Consider the following 22037-nt stretch of genomic DNA (forward strand, 5'->3'; position numbering starts at 1 on the left):
CTCCAGCTTGGTGTATTCCTGTACATTTTGTGCTTTGAAGCATAATATTGTCAGTACACCTTATAATCATGTGTGCGGGGTCCTGCCGGTGGTGACACTGTAGTCTCACTAACATGCAGGTTTATAAAAGCAACATTTCATCACTATTTTGTCCAAAATGCTTTACCTATATAGATGTTCTATGTGCAAGGTTACTAAGCAACATACCAGGTTATAGGTGCATTAGGAAGGACGATATTTACCTTTCCTCATAATCTCTAGGTCCAATACAACATTTCTCCGGTCCTCGCTGACTTCGGCACGGAAATGGAAACGCTTTGCCCTCTGCTCCTTTTTCTCAATAGCTTCCTGACAAATAAATACAAAAACTTATTTAGCTTTAAGATTCGGACATCACCCTGAATGCCCCATGTGCGCATTTAGATCTATAGCAGCTTCAGAATACAAATAAAATGAAAAATTTAAAAATAAAAAATTAGTTTCGACCTTTTTAAAACATTCAAATGACCTTCAACGTATGTTTCAAATATGTTCGATACTAAAGAATATATCAGCACAAACCACTACTGTAAGTGCAACGAAAATCAATTCTACATAATAGCCACTATATAAAAATCAGGTAACCGATTTATAATACCTATTATTCCAGCGTTAGTTGTGCCTGGCAGGACGCATAGATTTTACCAAACATATATGAAAATAGCCCTTGCTGGGATAGCTGTGCACAGGACGACTCACTATTGCCAGGCCTGCGTACGAGGCAGGTGATATATACACAAATATTTACATATAAAAGAGTATGCTAAGGGCCCCACTCACTACATGCAAAGACATCATGCCGATTACGGCTTAAATAACTCATGTCGGGCAGTAAACTCTGAGGCTTAAGTGTGATAATGCCTCATGTCTAAACACAATTACAAGCACTCATTTGATCTGTGGCACCCAAGAGCACTGATATAAGGTCTGTTTGATGTTCGTTAATGTGACCATAATTAACTAACTTCTAGACAATTTCTGAAAAACTGTGGCATCCAGACACAGTGATATAATACGTCCTAAACAGTACATTGATGTAAGGTGCCTTGATAGCACATAGTCTTGTTTGATGTTAATTAATTAATTATGGTCACATTAACTATCTCTAAGAAATTCTTGGAAAAACTGTGACATCTAGATACAGTAATAATATGCTCTAGAAATATATGTATTGTCTACAATAAACGCAATAGGCATATTTTTTGATATAAACAGTAGTGAATCAGTGTTGTGTAAACACCCAAAATACCTTAGTGGCACTTAATAAATCATTGTGCCACTCAGATGTTAATAATTGTGATTATAATGAATGGACTCTGAGAGATCCTCTCGAGAGATCCTCTCATATTAATGGTGGCTTCTAGGAGTGCTATTCTAATATGTTCTGGCAATAATAACACTATTCAAATTAAAAGAGTGGTGATCCAGTGACAAATAGAAATATCTGAGTAGCTTAATAAGCACTGATTTAACTACTGTGGCAACAAAGACAAACGCAACATATATAATCTTGATCTGTCCACACTCACTGAATAAGAGAGTGATGTTTGTTTAATCTTACGTCAACCCATATCTCCTGGTGACAAAATAATAAGCATGGAAGGATATCGCACTTATTTATAAGAGGATAGATGGGATATAATATGCTCTGTAAACACACATTGTGTTTGTGTTAATGGATGTGACTTATGTAATTATGTGAATTAATCACGAATTAATATACTTAAATAATCTTGTAGCACTAATAAAGACAGGTGTCACATAAGGAATAACTTATAACTGACTATATTGCCTGTTGGGAAAGGGACACTTGATGTAGTCAGTGTCAACCTATACTTCCCGTTTATTTAAATAAGCAATAAACAGATAATATAAATTGATCAGAGACATTCCTAATGCTGGCCATACACGCTGCAATTATCGGAACGATCCACCCGATATCGGCGGATCGCCGCGATAATTGTAGCGTGGGGGGGGCGACCGAGGGTTAAATATTGCTCGGTCGGGCATGCTGGATTGTCCAGCATGCCCGTCCGATGCGATATTTACCCGGTAACTGTCGGCCGCATCGGGCAATGTATGCCCAGTGCAGCCGACAGACAGACATTTCCTGTGTTCCTTCCTACGGAAGGAACAGGGAAAGGTCTCCTCCCCCGGGGGCAGAGCGCAGATGTCGGGCTATACACTGAGATTTCTCTCACAGTGTATGCCGCGGACATCTGCGGCTGGCAGCCGGCCAGATAAAATGTCTGTCGGTCTGACAGACATTTTATCTGGCAGTGTATGCCCAGCATTACTAACATCCAGAGTACAGTGGAGACAGATTGATACAATTGTTGCAAACACGGCAGAATCAGATTGCAACATTTTTGGATGTAACTACGCAATAGCCAAACTGCTACTATTTATTCAGCAGAGATCTGCTAGTAATCGCAAATGATATTCATTGGCAGCATAGAGCTATCATTGTGTTTGGGTATTATTGTCCATAAGATATAAAGAAATGAGACAACAAAGTATTTGGACAGTTTAATATAATATTATTTTTTTTTTTTTCTCTTATTTTTTTCTTTGAGCCACATATACATGAAAAGAATAAGAAGACTTCACACGTTGAATAACACAAACGTATAAACTATACCCACAGCAATAATCATTGATTTGTAGACAGGAGTATCTGCCCATTCAAGTGACATGACCCTTAGCATATTATTTTAAATTTTCATTTCTTTCTTTGAATCTATATTTTTTAATACTTCGCCGTCCATGATTTCTTAGAGGGACTATATTTTTAATATACTTAATAAAAGTAAATTTTTAGTTATTCATTATATAATACTCGATCAGTGCACCTATATACTACCTCTTTCCCTTTCTGTTACATCTATAACTGGTAGTAGGTAGCACACCTCCTTGACACATGAATTATTAAGACAGAATATCTATATATTTATATTCTCAAGGTGGTTATCGAGCAGTCTGTGTGGTGTTCTATCTTCATACTATATAAAAGTGTAAGAGAAGAGTTATATTTGTACACTGAACCCATTTGTTAAAAAGGAAAGGAAAGGAAAAAAAAAAAAACCCAAAAAAACTTAATATTAAGCTCTTAGAAGCTCTTAGGGGGCCTATTCATCATCACTTAAATACTAATTTTTAAAAATTATTCATGTTAAATTATAATTTAAGTTATAGACCCATATATCATTCATGTAGCACAGGAGATATCGCCGATATCTCTTAATTACAAACCAAGTGTTCACACTAAGCTGTTTTAGCAGCGTGCCGTGCTCTGCCCGATTTTTAAAGGGCAAAATGCGCCCTGCCCTTTTTAGCGGCGCCCTGTTAAAACAGCCTGGCCACTGCCGTCCTGCCGAAGGTCTGCAATGCTGTAATTGCTGCAAAGGGAGCATTCTTTGACGAAAGCACAGTTTGAAGGACAAAATTATTATTTCAAATAAAAATCATTATTTCTAACCTTGCCAATGTCTTCACTATATGTTCTATTAATTTTCCAACTCATTTGATAAATAAAAGTCAGTTTTCATGCAAAACACGAAATACCCCAAACTTTTGAACGGTAATGTATAATAATAAAATATATATATATATATATATATATATATAAACATACATACATATATATATACACATACATACATACACACATATGTATAGGGAAGTTGCACCTCTTGTCTCAAACTATTTTCACTTTTACTCAGCTACGCATTGGATTTTATTTATGTCTATTTAAAGTGTTTTTATGTTTGCCCCCAAAATAACCTATATGCTTTTAGTCTATGTCCTTCATGAATTTGTTTTTATCCATTGCGGCTTAATTAAATGCATGTGTTAATTTCAAAAGACTATTTTATGCATATTTGCACGGCACTTTGATACATATTGCATGAGAAGCAGATGGTATGCCAGGGAGGGTAAAATATATAATTGTGAACATTGTATGTATGTTTGCACATACAGAGTGGTTACATGATCAAACATCTTTCAAACATGCTAGTCGCTAGAGATATATACAGACAGAGATATATATATATATATATATATATATACATACATACACACTGAAAAACTGCACATCCAGCTTGCAATATACAACGGTGAGGTGCTCTACTAAGGGCCAACCAAATGGACCAAAATATAAACCATGCACATGGATGGGCACTCTCAATGCAAAAAAGTAGAAAAGTTTTATTTTAGCTCACATATTCAAAAGTCCATTGAATAATAAAAATATATATATTTATTATATATATCTCAATAGCGGTACTCTCAGGACTTGAAATAAATATGACTCACGACTCCACAAGGTCTGCGTTCAACATTTCAGTCGATGTGACTTATCAAGAACGTTCTTGATAAAAGTCACATCGACTGAAACATTGAACGCAGACCTTGTGGAGTCGTGAGTCATATTTATTTCAAGTTCTGAGAGTGCCGCTATTGTTCTGTCTACATGCTTGGTTGTTTAACCATTTTGAGGGCACCCAGGCCAGTATTGTTTCTATAGTGGAGTGCCAGCGTTATAATATAATATATATATACATACACACACACACACATATATATATATATATATATATATATACATACATACATATATATACATAGAGATAGATATACAGTCAGGTCCATAAATATTATAATATTGGGACAGTGACAGAATTTTCATATTTTGTCCTCTATTCACCACCACAATGGCTTTGAAATGAAACAAACAAGATGTGCTTTAACTGCAGACTTTCAGATTTAATTTGAGGGTAATTACATCCAAATCAGGTGAACGGTGTAGGAATTACAACGGTTTCTATATGTGCCTCCCACTTTTTAAGGGGCCAAAAGTAATGGGACAAACTAAACAATCCTAAATCTAACTTTCACTTTTTAATACTTTGTTGCAAATCCTTTGCAGGCAATTACAGCCTGAAGTCTGGAACGCATAGACATCACCAGACGCTGGGTTTCATCCCTGGTGATGCTCTGCCAGGCCTCTACTGCAAATGTCTTCAGTTCCTGCTTGTTCTTGGGGCATTTTCCCTTCAGTTTTGTCTTCATCAAGTGAAATGCATGCTCAATCGGATTCAGGTCAGGGGATTGACTTGGCCATTGCATAACATTCCACTTTTTAGCCTTAAAAAACTCTTTGGTTGCTTTTGCAGTATGCTTCGGGTCATTGTCCATCTGCACTGTGAATCGCCGTCCAATGAGTTCTGAAGCATTTGACTGAAAATGAGCATATAATATTGCCCGAAACACTTCAGAATTCATTCTGCTGCTTTTGTCAGCAGTCACATCATCAATAAATACAAGGGAACCAGTTCCATTGGCAGCCATACATGCCCACGCCATGACACTACCACCACCATGCTTCACTGATGAGATGGTATGTTTTGGATCATGAGCAGTTCCTTTCCTTCTCCATACTCTTCTCTTCTCATCACTCTGGTACAAGTTGATCTTTGTCTCATCTGTCCATAGGATGTTGTTCCAGAACTGTAATGGCTTTTTTAGATGTTGTATGGCAAACTCTAATCTGGTCTTCCTGTTGTTGTTGCTCACCAATGGTTTACATCTTGTGGTGAACCCTCTATATTCAGTCATGTATATGTGTCAAAGTCAACAATCAAGAGAAGACTTCACATCTACCTCCTGGAGACTGTTCTTGATTTGGTCAACTGTTGTGAAGGGGTTTTTCTTCACCAGGGAAATAATTCTTTTGTCATCCACCACAGTTGTTTTCTGTGGTCTTCCGGGTCTTTTGGTGTTGCTGAGCTCTCCGATGCTTTCTTTCTTTTTAAGAATGTTCCAAACAGTTGATTTGGCCACACCTAATGTTTTTGCTATCTCTCTGATGGGTTTGTTTTGATTTTTCAGCCTAATGATGGCTTGCTTCACTGATAGTGACAGCTCTTTGGATCTCATATTGAGAGTCAACAGCAACTGATTCCAAATGCAAATGTCACACCTAGAATCAACTCCAGACCTTTTACCTGCTTAATTGATAATGAAATAATGAGGGAATAGCCCACAACAGTCCATGAAATAGCTTTTGAGTTGATAGTCCCTTTACTTTTGGCCCCTTAAAAAGTGGGAGGAACATATTGAAACTGTTGTAATTCCTACACTGTTCACCCAATTTGGATGTAATTACCCTCAAATTAAATCTGAAAGTCTGCAGTTAAAGCACATCTTGTTTGTTTCATTTCAAAGCCATTGTGGTGGTGAATAGAGGCCAAAATATGAAAATTCTGTTAATGTCCCAATATTTATGGACCTGACTGTGTGTGTATATTATATATATATATATATATATATATATATACATATACATACACACACAGCGCATGTGCGAGATGTTAAAAAGGTACATGCGCAGTCTGAAGACAGGCTGGGAATATCAACTCAACAGCGGCAGATGAGGAAGTGTATCAGACTTCCGAAAAGAGGTCTTCCTCTGAGGAAGCCGCTCATATAGTAGGCGGGGAAATGAGTCAGAGAACAGACCAATGACTGCCAACCAGTGCTTATGTTCTCTAAAGCGTTGATGGATTTTGGATGACCATCTGGATACAGCTGCATAGTGGGAGTGCTGCCAGCAGCTGGAAGGACTTCTACATATCACATAAAAGGAGATCACCACTGGCATTTGCACATTTGCACTATTACCTACCATCAATTGGACTCTTAAATGGATTTAAGTACTGTTTAAAAGTACGGTTAATGAATATTTTAAACTACTAATAACTAATATACAAAGGACTGCATCTTGACACCTAAAATGATTAATCCTAATGTTGATATAAACATCAACATTTCCATACTAACCAGCATTTATATATTAACAAAATTACTAATCAGTAGTATTAAGAGCATTTGCTTTTGTGTGGACGTATTTGCAATATTGCCCCATGGTGATGTGGTTTTTATTTTAAAGTTACTATTTGCCAGCTGGTAATTTATTATTGTTCTTAATAAAATTATATATATTTTATTGTCATCAGCCAATCAGCGCTTCTAATTTTTATTTATTACGCAGAAAGAGCAGCATTTCGGAAGTGATAATTAGGTAAAAGAAGATCATTGAATTGGTCTGAAATATCGCTGTTTTACACAGGGAGTTTAATTCTACATTTTAACGTGATGAATGCGCCCCTTAGTCCTTAAGCCATCCTGAAGAGGTTTTCAACTCCAGTCCACCAACAGGTCATATTTAGTGGATTTCTGTAATCATGCACAGGTAGTGATACCCCTTTCACACTGCCATCAAGTAACCCGGGTTATTGCACATGAAAGCGCAGCGACCCGGCATTTCAACCTGGGTAACGAGCAGGGTTGAACACGAGTTCAACTCGGCTCGTGGTATGGTATGAACGGCATAGGGAGAGCCGGCGCTTGGAGACAAGATCATCTCTATGCATGCCGTCTCTCTTGCCAACTGATTACTTCCTCCCACTGCCGCATCCAAGATTTTGCCCGTGATGCTCCTCACCTTTGGAATGCTCTCCCTTCTCAGACTCTCCACAAATCTTCAAACAGGCTCTCAAGACCTACAGAACTACTTCATCAAGGCCTTCCAGCTCTCATCCTTACCCACCTCATGCGCTTTCCTCCCTATCTTCCCCTTCTGTGTCACGCCTGCCTGTCTGCCTCTCCCCTTTAGAATGTAAGCTCTCACGAGCAGGCACGTCTTCCCTCCATGTGCTTCTCTTTACATTTTCTTCTACTCTTTACTCCCCATAAGGGCACCTAACATGTGACTGCCAACTCCCTGCTGCTTATTGCGAGAGCTTAAATCGCTATTGCAGCAATGTATATATGTATCGTGTCCTTGTCCTGCACTGTAATGTACTGTAAGTTACTTGTTCACTTATTAGTTCTATGTACTATGTATAAGGCGCTGCGGAACACTTGTGGCGCCATATAAATAAAGGAGGATAATAATAATCTCCAAGCTCCAGCATTATTCCTGGGTCGATGCGTCAGTCTTAAAGGGGTCTCAGGCGGGTCGCACCCAAGATGGACCAGTGCACAAATCCTGGGTGCGACCCGCAATCTGCGATCTGAAAGGGGTATTACTCTATTTTGCTGGGTCAGACCCACCTGCTTCCACAGAAATCCTCAAAACATGTCCTGAACTTGATGGTTGAGAACCACGGTTTAATGTAAATATGGAAGGATGAATTTTCAAAAACTGTCATTTTGCACATTATATATTCTTCTTTAGTCCACTGGGGGACATGGGAACAGTGTGGTGCAGGCTCTACCCTTTGGAAGCTTAGAAACAATCTAAAAAAATATGAACTCCTCCTACTGGCCACACCCCCAGGTCATGACACTATACAGTTATACAGCTTTCACATCGCAAACCTTGCTCTAACCCGGGATTTTGAACATGGGTCCAACCTGGCTGCGACCTGGGTCAGACTCCTTTCACACTGCACCTTCGACCAGGGTTATTCCCGGGTTCGCCCTGTTCCCGGGTCAGCCCTGTAAAAGCCTATGAATGTCCTTAAAATGTTCAGGCTCACAAAGATAATATCACAAAAGGGAGCATAAGGGAGGCGTGGGGACTGCTCCCAGCATTGCAGGAATCACGGCTGATGGATTATTACTGTGTAGCCCTGAGTTCATGTGTTTGTGCTTTACGGCTGTTTGATTCAGCCATTGAGAGCATGATGCAGCTTCTGACACCATAGTGTACAGTTCACTTCTTCATCACTCTAATTAGCCATGACTGTAATGACAGTAGTAGTATTAATCCCTTTCAGACTGCCAGAAGGCTGCCTCTGCTGTTGTCTGCAGTGTGCTGCCTGTGTGTCTGACAAGCGAGACCCAGTAACATCCAATCAGCTGTGTTTGCCGAGTCCCGGGTTGGATAACCCAGGTAGGGCCTATTCACACTGCACTTCAACCCGGCTTGTTCCAGTGTTCAACCCTGCTCGATTGCAGGGTTGAAATGCCAGGTTGCTCGACCCGGAAATTAGTTTGGTGGCGCGTTCACACTGCACCTCGACCTGGGTCGACCGACAATATCCCGGTTTATTTTTGTGATGTATTAGGATATTAGTTACAAAAGGAGCACAGAGATAGATAACAAGCCAACCATAGGGAATACAAATAGCAATGTAATGGGAAAGCCCTGAGAACTGCAAATAGAAAATTTACATTTTGCATTGGGGCACAGAAAATGGTGGAACATTTCAAAGAGGCATACAGTATCAACAGAGAGGAAACAAACATGTGTTTCCTTCAAAAGACATTGATTATACACATTGGACTGTGGATAAAAAACAATCTGCTGAGTTGGAGAACATTCAAATATATGTTTGCTTTTTATAGAACGGTCAGTTTTTAATTGGCCCCATTTTGAGCATTATATGAGATTATAGTTCAGTCTGGTACCAGTAATTTGCAGTTTTTATGTTGGTGTGTGTATGTAATATATAATCGTGATCTACTTGAGAGAACAAGGACATATCAGGAGAAGACAATTGAAAACTATACAAATCCCTTAAGTCATCAGTATTTGACAAAATGCATTGAACGCATATAGTGTTGGACCGACCTCTATTGGGATAACGATATGCTGTCAAGACATCAGACCCTGTAAGGGGTAAGGACAGCAAAGGGACAACATCTACCCCAGGGTGAGGTCATAATTACACAAATATATACTCGTCATGTAAATAATGTTACTACTTTGTAATTGTGAGAGGCCTATTGCCATTTCGGGTGTCTTTTGAAGTTGGGGTTGTTATAGAAATCAGAAGAGAGAAGTACTAGTGCATCGTCCCTCGGATCCGTTTGAGAGAGAACTTTTAAAGACACACAGGCCCATACTTTTTCTAAATTGGTAAACATAGTCAATGGACATTAACCATCTACAACAGTGGCACCCCCTGGGAAAGCCCTTTTTTCCCCTAATATCCAACTAGATCCTGTGCCAACGAAGGACCATCCTTTGGGAAGCAGCCCAGCATTGTGTTCAGATTGAATATTAACTATTATTACATCACGCATATTTACATCTCCAGCAGTAAATAACCATTTAAGAGGTCTTCTTCTTGTCATGAGTCAAGGGAAGCATTAAGTCATTGCATGAATGTGCAGATTTAGGTTTGTATGGCAAGCACCACTTTCAGGGAGTCTAAAGCCACATCCCAAACATGCAACAGAGGTACCCAAGATGGATAAAAACAAAAAACCTGTAGACAAACACTAAATAATGTCTTGAATGAAAAAGGACACTAGATACATTCCTGGCAGATGTGATAAGGAAGACCACCTTTTATTTCAGCATCTCAAGAGGGATGTCGGAGAAGAATTTGAAGGACCAAGTTAAGATCCCAGGAGTGTGCAGGAGAGGAACATGAAGGAGCCACAAGGACCACACCTTGGATAGATGTTTGAGCGTGATGAAGGGAAGTCAGAGGATGCTGGAAAAGAATCATAAGCAGAGTCCCAAATCTTCAATGACTTAAGCCTCATACACAGAAATTCACAAAAAATTGGATGAGAAAGTACCTGGTTTTGTAGAACTTCCTTTCTTACCATGAGAAGTAGATACCTCAGACACTATGGCACTATCATGCAGACAACTGTTTACTTGGACTAATCATGGCTTGAATCAGAACTTCACAAAAAAAACTAAATCATTAAAGAAAGGAAAAGACAACCTCCTGTTTAATCCTCTTGATTGTCCTGTGGAGCCCTCACGTCTGGAATGCTTACCATCACCGACCAGACAGACTTGCATCTGTGGACATCAGGTTGAACATAGGGGCTAGTTTAAAGTGTCCTAAGCATCCACTAGGAGAGGGATGATTGCACATAAGTCAATGACATGTTCTATGAATCTGAAGTCTCCATGATCGTCTAGGTAGGCTATCCATGACCTCCACAGAGACGTTGTGCCAGAGTATGGAAAGAAGCATTGTCAAAGTCCAGTCCCAAGAAAGGATAAGGGGGGGGGGGGGGGGGGGCTAAGGGAGACTAATCTCTTCTCTTGCAAGACAACTGTGAAGGGAGGAGCGCTAATAATTCACCTGCTACGTAAAGTACACATTGCTGAGTGAGTTGGATGATTTTGAAGACACTAAAGCCCTCTATGAACTGCATGACAGGCTGGCCCGCACATGCTGGAGTTTGTAGCTGAGGCAGGAACAGTATTAGAGTTAGAAGTGGTCATCATAGGTTACAGCTATGCACAAGCAGTGCACAATATGTTTTGGTCAGAAGGCAAATTGGCTATGCAGAGATGACAAGTATCCTTACCAATACAAACGCGGAAATATTCCTCTCTGGGACAAGACCTGTTGCCTAGAAGGAGGATGAGCCACAGACATATGGAGAAAAAGGCTCCAAAAATTAACCAGATGTGGGAGAGAGGAGTATGAGAAACAGGGGAGAAAACAGGGTTGTTGGAGTCAAGAAGTGACAGAGAACCATCTGAATTTGCAAAACAAGTGCAGAGGAATATGATATAAGGGATGTAAGGTGACAGGTAATAATAGGTCCTCAAGAGAGCCCATCCATCAGGATTTGGCACAAAAGGTGCCAATGAGGAACAACTCTACGGTGTCAGGTGACGTGATTGCTGCTACATGCTTACAGCCAGTTCTGACATCAAAGTCCTGGTACTGCAATAAACATCCTGTAGCAAGGAGCAAAAGGGGTGACACAGGGCAGGACCAGCAGAAGCACCACAATGGAATGTTTGTAAATTCTCTCTAGTCTCTGTGAAAATAGCTTCAGCAGTCACTCCAATGGGGTTCCCACTGGTGGTCGTCTGAAGCATGCCAGCAGTTTAAACACTGGTAATTACTTGCCAGGGGACACCTGATGATAAGTGAACTCACCCTGGAATGGTTACAGAATGTTTTTAAGTAGCACAGTAAGTGCCAATAAACATGAATCTCTCTGTGAAAATGTTGCTAGGTTATAAATTTGCTAAGGTAGAAAGCATATATAGCGTCATTCCAGGGTGGTATGGCCTGCGTAACTATCAACTTTTTACTTACTTCCAGGAGGGGCGTCCTATACCAACTATTCCTACATTGTCCACTGTAAATCATGAGGAAATGTTACCTAGTAAGTCCGCTTGCAGAGCTCACCAATCACTAATGATGCCATGGTTTCTCTTTCCACCTAACCAACTGCAGCGATATTGGGCAACTGACTACTTCCCAATTTCAACTGATAATAAAGTGGTAGATCTCCATTAGGGATTTATAGAATATCCATGGCTAGATAATCCAGACACAGCTGCACCTTCCCTCTGAGTCTCCCACCTATAGCAGTCTGAATGAATCCAAATATTTTAAGACACATCTGGTAACTTCCCTAAGTAGATAATGTCTGGTTACATACTAATACTCAAAAGATGCACATAAAAACAAAATTGGAATTTAGTAATGATTGATATCCTCTTATGTAATGTGGTGGGAAAATTCTATCCACATGTATGAGATAAAACTCATTTGTTATTTAAATCTTAATATTACTTTAGTAAAATTGTCTGTCACTCGCGATAAATGAAAAAAATGTATTCTTAAATGTTTTAAGCAAACGGGGCTGAATACTATTCTATAGAAATGTAGCGCAAACATTATATACTTTCCTATTTCACTATTTTTAATACATTTTTATAAATGCCTGACATTAATGCTTCATTCAATCAATTCTGAAAACCCCCATCCACACTTAATAAGTCCACCCTGGCTCCAATGAGGAATTCTGAGCTGGGTACAAACTATACTTAGTGTTTCCGCTACGCTGTTTTAGCGCGGCGCCGTGCCCTGCCCCATTTTAAAAGGGCAAAAAGCAAACGGCCCTTTTAACGGCTCTCCACTACAACAACTTACCCTAAGCATTCGGCGCACGCAGAAGATCACTGATGTCACCTCCAGTGTCCCCCCTGCCTGCAGCCTTGCGGGAAGGCTATATACGATATATATTGTCAGCGTTGGTTTGGAAAGACCATCGTATTGTATGTATCCTGATGAATTTGGTGGTCGAACTTTCCCTTCAGATGTGCTGCACATCAGATGGGACGATGCAGTATAGTTGCATTAGACCTGCAATGATATATATCACACTGTCGTACAGTAGATCATGCAGTATTGTACGGCAATGTGATATTGTTACATTGCATCGCTGGGTTGCCCTTTACGGCTAAAGAGTTTAGGAGTACATAAATACTACAAATATTCATTAATTCCTCCAACTTCTAGTGCCATATAGTGGTTTATAGCTGCAGCGCACCAATTATATATTTGTTCCATGAAACAAAAATACAATAACCAGACAGAAATGACTGTGATATGAAATCATCTTTTCACAAACATATTCTGAATTTACCTTGGAATTGACATCAATTCCAGTGACAAAGGCCCCAGCTTTATTTTCGTATCGCCTGGCATTGCCCTAAAAAAAAAATAATTAAATGTTATACACTAGATGACTCAACAGCCATAAGCGTTAAGATCACAAGACATAACATAGACTAATGAGATGTTAAACCACATCCTGATAGGAGATCTCAAACCACTATAGTAAATATGCACAGAAATACAGGCCGCCACACAGTACAAGGTCTGTAAATATGCTAACTTTTTTTTTTTTTTTCAGAAATAACTGTAAATGTCATGCTCCAATTAAAGGGGTCAATCCAATTAGCCGCGATGATCTCAAGGGTGCGAGTCATTGCGGCAACAGACGCGTGGGGTGCGAGATGTGGTGCAGTTTCCGATGTTTTAACAGCAACTCACACACTTTGCGGCTGATTGGATTGAGCCTAAAGGGTTGATTCAATTATGTGCGATGTGCAGGCGATTCCCACGATGTGCTGTTGTGACGGCGTTGGAACACTGGCATCGGCACCCTCCATCTCCCCTAAATAGCTCCAATTTCGCCACTAAATCACAACAGTTACATAGGGATGATACTACGCATCACACGGGAACAATGAGATTTGCTTTGCTTCTAATTGAAGTGACCCCTAAGAAAAGTGATCGTCAAAAGGTGTCAATAGATAAATGTATCCCCAATTCCAGTACCCTCAAGAGCTCATGTTGAGGATTAATCTAATCATAAAGAAGTGAGATATCTATTTGGTTACTAATTATACCCCCCTTTCCCCACAGACAAAAATCCTTGAATCAGGAGATAGATGGGTGTACTGAGGACTGGAGTTGGGGAAATTCTACAATAGATAGGTGGCAGCTGTCTTGATGACTATAGCGTTCCCGCTAGGCTGTTTTAGCGGGGTGCTGCGCCCTGCCCTCCCTCTGGAGGGCAAAAAACGCCCTGCCCTCACCGCACAGCACACCGCTAAGACAGCCTGCAGGTGCCGTCTTCAGCCGTGACACAGTGTCCCACGGGCGGGGAAATTCACAGGCGATGACCCGGTCATCGCCGGTGAATAGACGCTGGGCGCATGCGCCTGGCATCTATTCTAAGTGTCAGCAGCGCTTGGGGGCTGCCGGGCGTGTCCGTAAGTGCCGGGAACTCCCCCAAGAGTGACAAAAAGGTGACGCATCTTATAGACATGCCCCCTTTTCAATGGCCACGCCCCTTTTCAGGTGCGCGCACCGACTGCCGCCGGAGCTAGAGTGAACACTAGACTACTGGGGGAATAGGGAGGCAACGCGCACCAGCTATTTCCTAGCCAGCTACTAGAGCTGCCTTTAGCCCAGGATGCTGGCAATTCTAAGTAGGGCTGCTAGATCACAGCAGGAAGCAGCAGACACATTACGTTTTATTGTGACAATCACAGAAGATTGTTATTCCTCATCTATACAGTTAACAATATATTTCCACCCAAATGGGATTTGTATTGTACAGGTTGAGTCTCCCATATCCAAAATGTTTGGGACCAGGGGTATTTTGGATAGTGGAATATTCCGTAATTTGGAATATTTGCATACCGTTATTAAATATCTTGGGAATGGGACCTAAATCTAAACACAGAATGCATTTATGTGTTATATATGCACAGCCTGCAGGTCATTTTATAGAATATTTTCAATCATTTTGTGGCTCACACAAAGTTTGTGTACATAAATTAATTTCATGTATGTTTCATATACACAGAACCTGAAGGTATTTTTATATTTTGTGCCTTAAACAAAGTTTGTGCACACTGAGCCATCAAAAAGCAAAAGGTGTCACTATCTCAGTCATGCTAAAAAAAAAAAAATCTGTATTTCGGAATATTTGGATAAGGGAGGCTCAACCTGTAATGGTTTTTTTTTTTTTTTTTTAACCAAAACTCTCTAGTGTAATCCCCAACAGTGATGTCACTAGACTTTAAATACTTAATTCAACCTATTATTGATAATATTTTCAAGCTTTACTTATATCAGGACTGGACAAAGTCAGGAACTAACAATACTGCAATAGCCTGCAGGAACCAACTGCAAATATTGTTTCATGTCCCCTTGCTGGCTAGAACAGAAGAGGGGTCTCTGTACTGCAATCACACTTGCTATAAGAGTGTCAAGCTATGGAGTTTAATGCAGACCAGTGATTATTTCCAATCTCACAATGGTGACAGTGAAAGTGCGTATCCACTAGCCGATTTTACCAGGCGATTGAACGATAACGACGTTATCGTTCAATCGCTTGCAAGTCGGGCATTTTAATGTCAAAAACGACCAGCAATGCGCGCGCCCGTTAGTCGATTTTGACATCTATCATCGCCCGAACATGGTGGTCAACCTGACGACGTTGGCACATCACAAACTGTGAAACGACGCACGATTACCATGTCGTAATCGTGCACTCGTTTAACAGTCGTCAAATGGATACGCACCTTAAGACTAATCAGTGTGTGTGGTGTGGTGTGGTGTGGTGTGGGGGGTTTAGTGGACCGAGGACAAAGTCTTGTTTCTGTACATAATCACATATGGAAAGAAACATTGGGCTGACATATGTCCAACACTCTAAAATGAGCCAACGCCCAAGAAAGGAAACGTGTTCTGGCCGTGACACCCCAATTCTGGGTGCCCAGACGACTGAGCGACTGCATGTTTTCCACCCGTGCACACGATACACCAAAGTGTGCTGTGTAGGCAGTCTGTATGTACAGTCATGATAAAAAGAAGGAACAAACTCTTCAAACCCGACTCTTTACATATTAGGGGAAAATAAAAAAAAACAGTCAGTCATGAAATTTGATCAATTGAATCTAAAGCGTCACAACACAATACATTTTACTTTGTCAATTTATTCAACTGAAAAAAGAATCCATCTGTGAAATAATAGATAAAGCTTCCATATCAATAAGTATAACAACTCTGTAGGAAATAAGCTAGGCCTTTCATTGAGTGGTAAACACAAGACCCTTCTCTCAAATTAAGAAACAAAAAAATAAACTAGGTTAGGTTTAGGGCACCCGGGGGGGATTTAGGATTAGGCACCCCCCCCAGGGAGGATTTAGGGTTAAATTAGTTTATACTTACCTATCGACGATCGGGATTTCCAGCACTGTCGGACGGCGGTATTTCATACAGATTCCGGCAGTAGGAAGCCTGCTTAGCTGTATTGCAATCTTCATGATGTCATACATCGGGGTTTTTTTTTAATCATTACCACAATATGTCATTTACCACTAATAAGTGTAGCGTTTCCATGACTTTCCATTACTAGCTTTATCAAAGTATCAGTGAGAAGTTGCACTGGAAAATAAGGCTTACAGAGCAACGTTACTCTAAAAGCCATGCGGCCGGCGGTATTTCATACCGATTCCAGCAGTATCAGTATGAAACACAAGTTTCTGGAGTATTAAGGTACATACACACGGTCAGATATGTCAGATGAACGATTGAACGATTTCAGCCTGTATTAAAATGAATGGAATCGTCCAAATATGACTGCAAAACACATCAGATGTCAGATATCGTTATCTGACCATCGGGAACGCGCATCGTTCAGACATGTCAGATTTTCCTTCAGATATGAACGATTTTTTAAATAATTATCATTCAGATCTGAAGAAAAATCTGACCGTGTGTATGCACCATTACCCTCTGGATAGACAAGACAAAAGTTAAATTGTATGGTCTCAATTGACATTGTCATGCTTGATGAACACCAAACCGCCTCTCAGTCCGAGAACCTCGAAATAAGCTTCAAGAAAGGTGGTGTAAGGGTGATGACTGAGTTTATTTTCAGAAAAAGGAGCGGGACGTTTTGCAATCACTGAATCCACCATGAACTCCTAGCAGGGTATTACAATGGAAAATATGAGGCCATCTGTCTGACAACTGAAGCTCGCCTGGACCTTGTAACAGGACAACAATACTAAGCGCACTACCAAATCTACAACAAAATGGCTGAACCCCCCCTTATCTCACACAGAAAAAATTAAAATACAAGTTTTTGAAAGGTCAAATCAGTCAGGACCCATTGAAATGATGTGGTTGGATCTTAGGTGACATTTGCCCATAAATGAATGCCTGTAAAACATCAATAAACTGAAGCAGTACTGTATTAGGAAGAGTGGGCCAACGTTCCTCAAAACACATCATTAGACTTATACTCCTACAGAAAATGGTTAGTCCACATTATTGCTGCAAGCTGAAGAATCAGATAATTCTTATAGGGCCCATACACCTACACGATCAGCTTCCGATCCGTTTTACATCAGATTACCCTGCAGTGCCATCGGCACATGTTTATTTTTTTCTTTGCACAGGATCAGACGTATGATCGATCCTGTGCTTCGCGCTCATTAGGGAATAGGGACAAACAGTCACTGAAATAACTGAATTACCACACGATGGATTGCATGTAAAAAATAAGAGTTATGGTATAACATACCTTTGTTAACTCTTTTTCTTCGAGGTCCATGGGGTCCACAGCCATTACGTTGGGGTATGAATCCCGGTCACCAAACAGTTAACACAAACTAGCTCTCTGCTCCCAGGATGCACTGGGTTTCCTCCTCATATACCCCACTCCCTGCCTCAGGTAGCCAGCTCGTTACAAAGCTCAAGCAGGCAGAGACAAACAAAGGGTAAGAAAGAAAAGACCCATACTTACGAGTCCAGACTCTCAAGAGAAGAAACTACGGAAAACCTCCCCCAGAACTACAGGTGCGTCTGGGTGGGTGTCCTGTGGACCCCATGGACCTCGAAGAAAAAAAAAAAAGGAGTTAACAAAGGTATGTTATTCCTTTCACTCATTTTCTTCTTCGGGGTCCATGGGGTCCACAGCCATTACGTTGGGGATATCCCAAAGCACTAACCCTACGGGCAGGGACGCTCCTGACTCTCGGAAGAGAGGAGAATCTTACGCCCGAAGGAGGCATCCTGAGAGGCAAAAGGGTCAAAGGCATAAAATTTGACAAAGGTATGGATGGAAGACCATGTGGCTGCTTTATATAATTGCTCAGCAGAAGCACACCGGCGGGCCGCCCATGATGGACCTACCGCCCTAGTAGAATGTGCCGTCACTGAATCCGGCACACGCATACCAGCCTGTGTATAAGCCAATGAAATTGCCATGCGAATCCACCTGGCCAGTGTCTGTTTATTGGCTGGCCAGCCACGCTTATGACAACCATAAAGCACAAAAAGTGAATCGGACTTCCTCCATTTGCTCGTGCGTTTAACATAAAATCTCAATGCACGGACCACATCCAGGGAAGCCTCACCTTGTGAGAGACTTGTGCCCTGAAATGCTGGAACTACTATTTCTTCATTAATATGAAATTTAGACACCACTTTCGGAAGATAACCCTCCCTAGTACGTTGTACTGGTCTATCTTGATGAAATATCAAGAACAGCTCCCGGAAGGAGAGCGCAGCCAAATCCGACACTCTACGTGCAGATGCCATAGCAAGGAGGAATACCGTCTTTGCTGTTAGCCACTTGATGTCTATTGAATTTAAAGGCTCGAACGGAGGAGCCTGTAAAACCTTCAGAACTAGAGTCAGGTCCCACGGAACAACCGGGGAAACGAAGGGAGGTTGAATCCTCAGACTGAAAGAGCTGACACCTGTACCCTTAAAGAGGCCAGGCGGAGCCCTTTTTCCAGACTTTGAAGAAAATCAAGCACTCTGGAAATCAGGAATTTATGTGGATCATACCATTTCAGTTCGCACCACTGAAAGAAAGTATGCCAAACCCTATAATACATACGGGCTGAGGATGGTTTCCGTGCCTTCAGCATCGTCCGTATAACAGACTCGGAAACGTCTTTTTTTCTCAAGACGGAGGCCTCAAGAGCCATGCCGTGAAAGATAGCCGATGAAGACCCTGTAGCAACAGATCCGGTCTCAATGGGAGAGGCCATGGAGTGTCTATGGAGAGAGACCGTAGATCTGTGAACCAGTGCCGTCTCGGCCATGTCGGAGCTATTAGTATGACGGTGCTGCCCTCGTTTGAGCTTTCTGACAACTCTGGGCAGAAGAGCAAACGGTGAAAACAGATATACCAGCTTGTAACGCCACTTTACTGTCAGTGCGTCTACAAACTCGGCTCTCGTCCAGGATCCATACCTGGGAACCTTGTTGTTCCTTCAGATCTATTTCTGGTAGACCCCACCTGTCCAAAAGGTTCCGAAAAACCTGAGGATGTAGGGCCCATTCCCCTGCATTTATCTCTTGACGACTGAGAAAATCGGCTTCCCAATTCAGGATTCCTGGAATGAACACGGCAGATATCGTGGGCAGATGAGTCTCTGCCCATACCAAGATTCTTGATACCTCTGCCAAGGCGGCCCGACTCCTCGTGCCCCCTTGATGATTTAAGTAGGCGACCACGGTGCGATTGTCCGACTGTATCTGCACCGACCTGCCCTTTAAGATTTCCTGAGCCTGCACTAAAGCTTTGAATATAGCTCTTAATTCCAGGATGTTTATCGGTAGCCAGCTTTCTGTCACTGACCACTTTCCTTGGAAAGTGTGTGACCCCGTCATCGGCCCCCAACCTTGAAGACTGGCGTCGGTTTTGACCAATGTCCAATCCGACACCCAAAAGGGGCGACCCTGTCTGATATGCTTTGTCTGCAACCACCAGGTCAGGGACAACCGTACCTCTGGAGAGAGACACAGCAGCTGAGACCTGATCATGCGATGATCCTTGTTCCAGTGAGACAGAACGAATTGCTGCAGTGGTCTGGAGTGGAATTGAGCGTATTCCACCATCCTGAAGGTGGCCACCATCGACCCCAGGACCTGCATGGCTACTAGAACAGATATCTGCCTGTTGCGAAGCAACATGCGTATTCGTGATTGTAAGGCAAGGATCTTCTCCTCCGGCAGATATATTTTCTGCACCACGGAGTCCAATCTCGCTCCCAAATGGCACATCTGTTGTACCGGACAGGGTGACGACTTTTGCCAGTTTATGATCCAGCCGTGACTGTACAGACATGATACTGTCAGCCTCAAATGATCCTGTAACTGCTGTGGGGACTGCCCCAGCAACAGGAGGTCGTCCAAGTAAGGCAAAATCCTGACGCCTTGGCGTCTGAGACATGCCATCATCAGTGCCATCACCTTGATGAATACCCGAGGGGCAGTGGACAGGCCAAACAGCAGGGCCTGGAACTGCAAATGTTCCTCCCCTACCGCAAAACGAAGAAATTTTTGATGAGCCTGTGTGATTGGGATGTGAAGGTAGGCATCCTGTATATCTAAGGACACCATATAGTACCCCTGCTCCATTGCCAACACAATCGATCGCAATGTTTCCATCCTGAACCCGGGGGCTCGAACGAATTTGTTGAGCTCTCTCAGATTCAGAAGAGGCCGGTATGACCCATTCGGTTTCTGAACCAGGAACAGATTGGAGTAAAACCCCTCTCAGAACTGGTTCTCTGGCACCGGAATCGCTACTTCTGATGCTAGTAAGGCAAGAATAGACTTCTGAAGGGCCAAAGCTCTTTCTGAACCCACCCGTGGGTTTACACAAAAGAACCTTTGAGGAGGAGTCCTCCAAAACGTCAGGGCATACCCTCGGTAAACAACTCCCCGAACCCAGGCATCCTCCGTCGTGAGGTGCCAGGGCTCTGAGAACCGAAGCAGTCGGCCCCCCACCCTGGGATCCCCCAGGGGGAGGCCGTCCCATCAGGTCACTGGTTTATCCTGGACCCTAGATCCTGGACGTTTGTTCTGCCAGGGCTTCCTGGGTCCTGCCTTTCTTGGTGGAAATCTCGCTGAGGGCTGACCTTTGGCCTTGCCCTGCGGCCGAAAGCCATGAAAGGACGCCGTCCTCAATTTGGACGAGGTTGCTGATGGCAAACCTGCCGTTTTTGAGGCTGCCATGGAGGATACAATTTTGCCCAGTTCTGGACCAAAGAGAACACCTCCTGTGAATGGAAGGAATTCTAGGGCCTTTTTGGACCCGGCATCTGCCCTCCAATCCTTCAACCAGAGGATCCTACGTGCCACCACGGACTCAGCTGGAAAGGATCCCTGCATCCAAGGCGGCATCACCCAAATAAGAGGCCCCTTCTCTAATAAAGGAGATCATATCCAGTTGCTCCTTAGAGGCATCTGGTAAAGACTCCGTTAGAGTCTTAGCCCACTCCTCAATAGCTCTTGCTACCCAGGCAGTGGCAAGAGCTTGGGCGGGTGGCCGTTCCTGCCAGCGAAAAAATAGATTTGAGACAAGTCTCCAATCCGTGGTTTCCTTCAGCGAAACTGATGGGATTAGCAAAGTGGTACGTTTAATCAGCTGTGCCACATGTGCATCAACTGATGGTGGATTCTCCCACTTGGCACAGTCCTCTGCTGGAAAAGGATATAGAAGCGCCATTCTTTTAGACGAATGGCTTATCTTATCCGGACGGACCCAGGCTTCCTCCATAAGTTCTGATAAATGTTCAGACTTTGGGAATTCTGCCTTAACCACTTTCTGGCGCTTAACAGGGGGGCTTTCCTAAGCGGAAGATCCCCTTCCTCAATATTTAACACCGATTTTACAGCCCTTATCAGAAAAGGGACATCGGCTACTGGGAAATGATCATC

At 42.2% G+C, this 22037-nt stretch overlaps 1 protein-coding gene across 3 annotated transcripts in view; it reads right to left on the minus strand.

The window, feature by feature from the left end:
- Positions 1 to 22037, minus strand: part of NCBP3 (nuclear cap binding subunit 3) — a 66093-nt gene that overhangs the window by 31992 nt on the left and 12064 nt on the right. For 2 of the 3 annotated variants that reach the window (XM_088455062.1, XM_088455054.1), the window contains exons 2-3: positions 13417 to 13482; positions 243 to 348 (exon numbers count right to left, since the gene is read on the minus strand). In XM_088455062.1, coding sequence (XP_088311188.1) covers positions 243 to 348; positions 13417 to 13482 — 172 coding nt within the window. The remainder of the gene's footprint in view (positions 1 to 242; positions 349 to 13416; positions 13483 to 22037) is intronic. The other variant, XM_088455071.1, reaches the window with a different exon arrangement.

The sequence above is a fragment of the Taudactylus pleione genome, unplaced genomic scaffold, assembly GCF_031769625.1.
Source record: "Taudactylus pleione unplaced genomic scaffold, aTauple2 ptg000040l, whole genome shotgun sequence".
NCBI lineage: Eukaryota > Metazoa > Chordata > Amphibia > Anura > Myobatrachidae > Taudactylus > Taudactylus pleione.